General features: G+C 51.3%; 2 protein-coding genes across 2 annotated transcripts; both read left to right on the top strand.

Annotated features, from left to right (window-relative positions):
* Positions 1–164: 164 nt before the first annotated feature.
* Positions 165–329, top strand: PODANS_1_23710 (uncharacterized protein; the record flags this gene model as incomplete). Its single annotated transcript, XM_001906662.1, has 1 exon — positions 165–329. The coding sequence occupies one exon, from the start codon at positions 165–167 to the stop codon at positions 327–329; it is 165 nt and encodes a 54-aa protein (XP_001906697.1).
* Positions 330–6,815: 6,486 nt separating this feature from the next.
* Positions 6,816–8,009, top strand: PODANS_1_23700 (uncharacterized protein; the record flags this gene model as incomplete). Its single annotated transcript, XM_001906661.1, has 1 exon — positions 6,816–8,009. One exon carries the CDS (start codon positions 6,816–6,818, stop codon positions 8,007–8,009), a length of 1,194 nt encoding a protein of 397 aa, XP_001906696.1.
* Positions 8,010–9,463: the final 1,454 nt, after the last annotated feature.

Here is a 9,463-nt window from a genome sequence, read left to right as displayed (position 1 = left end):
GTCGCCCGAGGTTTGACACTAACACGCGCCAGATCTTAGCTTTTTTCCTAATCCAGCACCACGCGCAGGAGCTCTCGCAATCTCGGCCACCCCCCCTTTTTTGACCTCGGCCCGCAAGCGACGTCTACATCAAAGTTGAGAACAGAAAAACAGACACCGGCAAGATGGCGCTCTCTACACACTGCGTCCACATATTCCAGATGATCAAGGCGGATAACACTCTGATCGAATGGACGTGCCATTTGTGCCACTCAGGACCCCACTGGTGGATCTATGAATGCCGGTACTGCAAGATCCACACGTGTCGTGCCTGCATGGATGGGGCCTAGGAAGGGCCCCTTGTGCCTGGCACCAGGTTGAGCGGCACCCTGGATCTTGGTTGCGTATCTGTATGGCGTATTAGTGCGCGCGCGTGTGTGTGTGTTTGTGTGTGTGTGTGTGAGGGAGAGAGGAGGGGAGGGGTTTGGAGATTGGTCGTCGTGGTTGGCTTAACGTCGTCCAAGTACAGGTGAGTTGCAGCAACAGAACCAGAGTGCTACCCTTGGGCCTGCGCTCAGACGCACCATTATTACCGTCCAGTGACGTGCCTTCCCGCCTCTCGCCTGAGAGAGAACCGGCAGGCAGGGCGGTGAACACCAAGCCGGCCAGAAGTGGCCGAGGGTTTTCTTTCTGTGCTTCCCAGGGAGCATGAAAGCCGAGGTGGAGGGGGGTGGGTGACGACACTGCGCTCTCCAGCGAGTCGCAGTCGGCCCAATCCTTTTGCTTGCGGCAAAACCCAGTGCTTCGTTCGGTTGGGCCCAATTGCCCTTGTCGTTTGCCGACAACGGAATCTCAAGAAGCCGTTTGGAGCTAACTGAGGAGTGAACAGTGACAGAGACTTCCCCTAGAATCAGCCCGGGAAGCAGACGAAAACCAGCCACAGACAAGCGGAAGAATTCGGTAGTTGGCAGGGACCGACATGCATCGCGAAGGATGTGTCTCCCTCCAGAATGGGAGTTGTCCTCCGAAAGCCCTCGACAAGATCGTACATTTGCGAAACCGCCGTCATTTTTCCGTCTCGAGACATCTGGTACCTTGTCGCGGCCTGGACATGACCGTTACAACCGACGACCGTTCGATCGTGCAACAGTGGGAACCCGCGATGTCCTGCAGGGTCCCGGGTTGACTTTTTCTGGGGGTCTTGTCGCAAGAGCGGGCTGAGTGTGGGTCCCATCCGTTGTCACGGATTCACCAGGGTTATTTGGCCCGCAGCGATAACCCTGGTAGCCCTGTCACCAACAACCCTTCCTACCTCCTTCGAACACCGAACCACGACCTTCCTCACACCACATGCCGTACCACACAAACTACTACTCACCAAGACCATTCTGCCTCTCGACTTCGGCCATATCAACCAATTTGGCATCTTGCTTCAGCCTTTTCTTTTCTTTTCTTTTCTTTTCTTTTCTTTTCTTCTCTTCTCTTCTGACCAGCTACATTTTTCTCTCCTATTCTTATGATGTAATACCCTGCAGGGAACGGCAGGACCACGTTCGCTCGCTTAGGTATTTCACTCGGCTTTTTTCTCTGTGCTATTTACTTTTTAAGGAGTTTCTTCCGGTCAGGCAAGGGAGAGAAGGGCGGGGAGGGGGGACACCGCCCCAAAACAAGAAAGAGACGGGACAGGTACAAACGGAGGGGATATCAAACGGGGGGAGGGGAAAGCTTTCATGGATAGTTTTTTTTTATCTTTTTTTCCCTTTTTTGAAAGGCGTTTTTCACAAAATTTAGACTGGGAATTATTTAGAAGGGTTTGGGTGGGGAAATATTGGTACGGAAAAGAAAGAATTAGGGAGATGGGAGTTATACTACACAGTATGGGAAGGGGAAAATGCTTCTTTCGGGGGGAATACATGAGGATATAACGGACGAAAAGGTTTTCTTTTTTACTCAAACCCATGGGTTCATGGTCTTTTGTTTGTCACGTATTTCAGAAATTCCACGTTCGGCAGCGCGCCGTTTTCTTTCTTTGTGTCTTTGGGTCGGCATCTTTCCATGAGAAAAGAAATCCAAAAAGTTACGCATGTATACAAACGGTTCATCTCCATCTGAGGGCCGAATCCTGTCTTTGAGATGATATCATTGTCCCCTCACCTGTTCTTAAACTTGCCATCGTGATCAAGACCTCCACTCTGTCTCTTGCTTCTTGACCGCCTCTGGATGAGGGGTTTTGGCATATGGGACACTGATTGACAGGTCACACAAACTCAGCTCGGCTCGATCTCAGACAACAAAAGAAGTCTCGAGCTGGACGGAGAATTTCCGAGACAATCTTGAACAACGCAAGAAAGTAAAACCCAAGTGACAGGTCACGCAAAATACATACACACTACCCGAGATACGGAGAACAAAAACACCTTACCTTGTGCAAAAAATAAAAACAAAGTTGTGTCTTGTAGGTCATGTGCCACCACCAGCAAAACCGGCAATGATAACTAATACAAGCGAAGTATCCTCGGCCCGCTGGTGCGTGTATCGTTTTACAAAAAAGAAACAAAAAAAAAACAAAAAAAAAACAAAAAAAAGGGCGGGATTTTTTCCCCTCAAATCTTTTTGTGGTTACGGACGGGTAGAGTTGCCCTATTTCCCCCTTTCCCCCCTCCCCTTCTTCCCGTTTACGGCATAAGGTGTGTGACTGTGATTTGTAGGTTTGTGGACCATGCCCTGTCTGGTGATGGTAGATGCGTGGTCTTTAAAGGCTCCCATCGAGTCACATGGATGATGAAGACAACACAGGCAGGTGTTCAAAAAGGTCGGGTGCTGTGTGCAACAAAGCATGTGCTAGGAAAGACTCCGAAAATCGGGGTTGGCAGGGGCCATCTGTTATCCATCATGCTGAGTCTGTTTTCTTCTTTTGCAGTGCCGGTCCGGTTCCCAGACGGATGTGAGATGCGGGTGGAAAGGGGAGAATGCCAAATAAAACACGGCGGGAACTCTTTCCATACTTCCCCCGCCTGCCCTCCGGCTGGGGGAGCCTCCTTGGGGTTTGCGGCTTTCTCGGCACAAATAGCCAGACTCTCACGACACAAGGAACACAAAACTTTATACAAATATGTGCCGAGCTTTCAAAGTCCCGGCGGAAAGAGAGCGCTTGCTGTCGGCTTGTTATTAAGCTCTTTAGTGTTTTGTGTAACTGTGCGACGCTCGACGGTGCTTGTGTTCGAACGGGTGAGGGAGCGCTCGAGCCCAGCTTCTTCTGAGTTATTCAAGTACACGACCGTTTATCCGAGCGAACCAGCTTCCTAAAGGCGTCGTGTCACCTCGCGGAGGTACGGGATTTGGGAAATTTTATCGTAAGTCCCTTAAAAGTCATTTACGGGCATTAAACAAGGGTCAAGGATTTTCAAGAATAAGGGCCGCTCGGGCTTTTTTTTCAAAGGGGGCCTGAAAAATGTGAAGGACTTTCCTTTTCCTTGGGCGGTTGTGGGAAGAGGTACTAAACGAGGGCCGGGTTAGGAAGGAGGGGGGGGTACCAAAGACCCGGAAATCGGGTGGGCGGTCTCCTCTGGGGCTGGGGAGGAGTGCCCGCCCCCCCCCCCCGCCCCCTCCTAACCTTTCCCGCCATCCGAATCAAGCAACTTGGGATGAACGGGGCTTTGGCACCAGGATACATGGTTAAGATGCATGCGTAGCTTTGCTTGTTCCTGGGTCCAGAGAGCTCGGAAGGCTGTCAAGTTCTACGCTCCAATCAACCCACAGGTAACCGAGGGAAGGTCGGCGAAAAAGAACGATCGATGTGTGTCCAATGACAAGAAGTGGCTTGCGTCCAAGAGGTCTTCTCACCGCTTCAGTCGGGTGAAAAAGCATAAGAAGTTTGTTCACAAGGACGTGATATCATGGCATATGAGCTCATGGTAAACTATTCAGCCGGAAGGTATTTTGACCGGCCCTGTCAAACCACAAGCCCCTCGGTTCTGTATTCAATCATGGAGTCTTCAACTTCGGCAGTTGTTCTCGATAACTGTGTGCGGGCCGTTGAATCCATCCAAGCGACCATCCAGACATCGATCTCCCGCAACGCTAGCCTTCGGCGGCTTTTAGTCTGAGCTGGAGACCATCTGAAACTACACTAGCAGGGCGGCATGTGGCAAGCCAAGCTGTTAGCGTCCATGTATAACAACACAACGGCGCCGGCACCACCATCAAAAATGCAGATCAAGTGCAGGAGCTAACCCCGATCCTCCCGGACCTGCCGCGCCGTGCCCGGGCCGATTGGTCCTCCGGATGGTGCCCATCGATTGGCAAGAGACACCGGAGGAAGTTCCGCAGAGCCAAGTGTCCCTTCGCTTCACCGACCCATGTGATTAGACCTTTCGTGCGTTTGATGAATGTCGACGGCACTCTGATGGTGTGATGACTGCCTAGTGACCAGGAAGACCTGCGCCTGAAATCTCGGTCCTTCATGCTTGTGGTCAGGAAGCCTGCGTGGCCGGGTCACGCCAAGACCAACAGGGGTGGGTGGCCGACGCCGGTGACCTTAAACTCGAGCAAATACAGACGGTTATTATTATGCTGTCCAAGTTCGAGTTCGTGGGGGTATCTCGGGCATATCCGCACCAAGACTTGATGGGTTACTGCTTCTGGCAATATCCTCGTCGAACTTCAATAATGTGACGACCAGGGCAGCTTTGACATCCATGACCCACCAAGGCACATGTTGCATTAGCGAGCTGCTCTGTCAAGGCGCCATTGCCCTGTCTGGGATGCAGATAGCTCATGTATGGCTGAGAATATACATATACATAAAGCGGCGGGATATCGCACATGGTCCGCTGCGGCTCGCGGGGTCACTGCTGGTCATGCGGCTGTGAAGAGATGTCGTCGGCCCTGCTTATCTGTCAACATATCACCATGCACTTGGTGATGTGATACGCTCACCGCATATTGCGAGAAATATCGGATGAACCAACGGAGGCTGCCCAAAAATGAATGAGGGACCCAAAGTCCACAGAGGTGCTCACGCCCATGACAAACGCCTGTTTGGCATCATGTGCTGAGTGGGCTAGTGTGTCCAGAAATCAGATTCTCTATCGCAGGACCGATGCCTCGTTTTGATTCGTGCTGCCTGCACTCCATTGGCATAATCAGGTCTTGGAGATACAATCGGGGAGGTCAGCCATAAGTGTTCAAGAATATCTAGATAATCTCTGTAAGCAAAAGGAAAGAGGTTGATTTCATTTCTGTGGGAAGCCTTCTACTCACTGTGCCTTTGGGGAATTGGGGATACTGCGGGGTAAGCAGGCGCGGGGTAGCTCGGCTTTCCGCAAGAGCTATCGAGCTTTTGGAGAATGATATCAGACAAGGAAACAGATATTTATCTTTGCACTTTTTATTCGGTGCTAGCTTTTTTGATGTCATTGACTTCTTCTACGGATCGATAAAACTTGGGGCATTCGACAAGCTAAGAATCCATTGTTCGGCAGTCGCTCAGCCCTACCAGGGGTTCCCCGCAAAATACCCCACATTAAACCGGCAAGACCCGCGCTGCCGTCATGGAGAACAGGGAAGACCTGACGTCCGGCGACTTCATTCCTTTGAACACAATCCTTTCAGAACTGGCAAGATGACTTCATCACTCCTGCTGTGGCGGCACGACATGTTTGTCCACCAACCTTCAAGAATCTCGAACTTCCAACCCCCAGTTGTACCTACTAGCCAGTTGCCCTGAACGCTGTCAGATCAGGTAAGTAATGATGACGACAAAGACGACAATCTCTTCATCGACGAAGACACAACTCCGGTTTTCATCATGTTCGGAGCTCCGCCAATGTCTTTCGTGCCCGCGCGGTATGCCGTACTCTCTGTCTGGTCGTACAGCCCGGCGTCTCTGGTGGCAAGGCCGAATAGAATCTGCCAATAGGTTTTAAGAACCGCAAGGCTATCTCGATATTTGATTCATCAAGGATACCGCTCCCCGGATCTACACATGTTTTGTCACGTCCGAAGAAGAGTACCAAGACATCTTGGGTTTGAGGCTCACGTGGAGTGGCTGTTTTGTACCGCCATTGCACAACCAAGCCTCGTGCTGCTGATAGGATGCGGCAAGGAGACCAGCTGCCGAATGAGTGATGTGTGTTCAACAACAGCGCCGCTGACATGCATCTTCTGACGACAAGCCGGCACGGGTATCTGTCTGCTAGATCATCTTGGATCAGTTGTGCCCGCTTGTTGGTGATGCTTCATCATATGTTTGCTAATGTTCTCTAGAACCACAACAGCTCGTACACCTGAACCCACTCGGTCGTCTTCCTATCACTACTTTGCATACCGCGGCCGCATGGGTGACGGCCGCCGGCGCTCTGGAGAAGCGAGCGCTTGACACATCCGCTTCGCATATCTTCGCACTCACGTGCATTCCTCATGCGCAACCGTGCCTGGAAACGGTCCAGTCATTGTTCATCTGTCACTGCCGCTTCTACATGGTATGGCCTTGCCGCCAGATGCCGCACAGGGACGCGCTAGCCTGTTGGAACAAACCACATACTTATGCTTTCCACTGCATCTTCCTGTTTCGGATGATCAAGAACGCCCGAAGATGAGTGCTGAAGTTGGACAACATGTTGGCAGGTAGCATGGCCCAGGATTCCCAAACGGGGAGATGCAACCCTCGCGATCACAGGATCTTCCGTCTTCGATCAAACTTCGAGCTTCTGGTACATCATTTCACAACTTTGGCTACCGTGGCGAGTATATATTTTCTTGCATACCCTCCCCTTGACAAACGACTCAGAAACTAGATCACCATTACTGGATTTACTTGTTTAACAGCTATCAACATGGTTTCCACCACATGGGGCGGATTGGCTGCTCGAGCTCTCTTCTATATGTCTATTCACCGGCTCGGCCACGCTGCAACTGACGCGCCCTACGCCGAAAATGCTGAACTCGCAGCCAAGGTTCTTCAAGTCTGGTTTAAACCGCAAACGGGGGGGTGGAGCACAGGGGGTTGGTGGCAGAACGCAAACATTCTTACAGTTTTGACAGACTGGGCTCTGCTTGAGGGTCCAAATCAGCATGTCAATGTTACCGATATTGCTGCCACTACGTTTGTGAATGCTCAGAAGGAGAACGTGCAAATCGGAAAACGACACAGAGCAGACGAACGGATGGCCTCATCAAGAAAGCACACGCGGACGACGGAGAGCGGTTACCCTAAGTTTATCAACACATTTTACGATGACGAGGGGTGGTGGGCATTGGCTTGGATCAGATCGTACGACCTAACCAAGAAGATCGAATACCTCAGTATGGCGGAAAGCATTTTTGATGATATGAGAACCGGCGCCGACACCGTCTGTGGCGGCGGTATCTTGTGGAACAAGACGATGAGGTACAAGGCCGCTATCGCCAACGAACTCTACCTTACCGTGGCTGCCAGTCTCGCCAACCGGGTGCAGGGTTCCAAAGACCATTACCTTCAGATCGCAAGAGAACAGTGGGAATGGTTTAAGAAGAGTGGGTTGATCAACAAGGACAACCTGATCAACGACGGCCTCAACAGCACCACCTGCTTCAACAACAACGAGACTACCTGGTCCTACAATCAGGGGGTCATCCTGGGTGGTCTGGTCGAGCTCAGCAAAGCCGCGGGCAACGACTCGTATCTCTCGCCAGCGGTCGACATTGCCGAAGCGGCCATCGCCAGTCTACAAGATGAAGACGGCATCCTTCATGAAGCCGACCACTGCGACAAGCGAGCGGACTGTGGTGAGGATGGGCCGCAGTTCAAGGGTATCTTTATTCGGAACCTGCACTACCTATACAAGGCTGTTCCCAATGAGAAATTCGCGATGACAATCAAGAAGAACGCGGATTCGATCTGGGCCAAGGGCCGGGACCCAAAGACAAATCGATTAGGGCTATCTTGGGTGGGCAAGCCGGAAGCGGGGATTGGCCCGACGGCGAAAACACACAGCAGCGCGATGGACGCGCTGGTTGCGGCGATGGGTGTGGTTGCTGGAAGCAAGTAGGAGTTGACTCCGCCGGCTGGGGATAGCAAGGAGGAGGGTAACAGAGGAGTTCGGAGTTGGGACCGAGGCTGGAAATGGAACGGCGGCTGGACTTTAGCCTCAGCGATGGTTACTTGGTATGGTTACCCACAGCTTTAGAGGGCATTTTTGATATTTCGGGGCAGCAGTAGGGCAAAGGGCTTGAGATGCTACTGGAGTTTGTTCTGTTCTTCGTGCCTGGCATCTGCCGTGCCATTTTGGTTCTTTCTTTCGAGTACTGATAGCTTGACTATCAAAACAGCGGTCTTTCAACAGGGAGCTTTTATTTATAACCGAATTAAAACCCCCTACTGGGGATTCCTCTCCAAGCTTAAGTTGAGGTGTGAGAGCAGACGGCTCATTACAAGATCCATCCCAGACTCAGTGTAGAACGACACCTGAATCAGCCGAGAAGGAGGTCTCGTGTTGGTATCACAGTCAGCCATATCTCAAGCCAAGTCATACGGAGATTCCAGGAGTTAACTCCCATATATCCCAAGTGTCGTTGTTCCACGGTACTAAGTCTTTCTGTTTTCTCATATTTGTCTTTCACAACAGTTGACCAATGGAAGTCCACGGTCAACCACACAACCAACGGGCAGCCTAGGTAGGTGCCTGATCATACCACAAAGCCTGCCTTGTAATTCTTTTTGGAAGATAATGGTGTTGCAGAGAGCCATTGACATCTTCTACCAACAAAAGACAGGCATAGGCAGTGCCAGTAAACAACTAGGAGTCGGGCTCAAGCGCTCGAAAGGGAACACGAATGCTTTCTACAGTATTCGAACATGCGTCAGGCAGTTTTTTCCGTCAGATTTGCTTTTACTTTATACGTGAGCCCTCTTCCTACCAGCATGGATGGCTTATCAGAGTTGTCAGAGACTTCCGAAAGTCAATGTTCGAAAAGTGTGCGCAAATTGAAACCCCTGTGGCGGAGGTAGAAAAGGCTCGTGGACAACAGAAGGCAAGATATCAGCATAAAGTGCGTGCTTGTCGGAAAGTGAACTTTTATATCATGCTTAGCCGTGCTCGAGCTCAAATCACCCATCTCAACACCACCTACTGCTACTCTGCCCAGAAGGACAAATGGAAGGGTTCTTATTTCGGCTACCCAACACGTGGGTCAGGGTCTCTGTCAGACCAACTTTGATGACTTTGGTCAACCGACAAGGCATTGACCATGAAGCTATTACACCATGTTCCTTCCTCTTCTGAGTGAGCGTCCAAGTCATACCTTACCCACCCTTGTTTTACAGACACGAGAAAAGCATGCCTCCACTCACCCGGTGTGCCACAAGAAGGTTCACCAATGTTGACAGACCTGACCTCACCCCCGTTACTCACCGAGACCAAATACCTCTCTGACTTTTGTATTCGGCCCTTTCTTTCCCTCACCTTTCCACCCAACGTTCAACCCCAACCGCTCCCCCCCCCAC

This window comes from Podospora anserina, chromosome 1 (genome assembly GCF_000226545.1).
Source record: "Podospora anserina S mat+ genomic DNA chromosome 1, supercontig 6".
Classification (NCBI taxonomy): domain Eukaryota; kingdom Fungi; phylum Ascomycota; class Sordariomycetes; order Sordariales; family Podosporaceae; genus Podospora; species Podospora anserina.
Note: the sequence above shows the minus strand (reverse complement) of the source record. Positions and strands in the feature narration are given on the sequence as shown.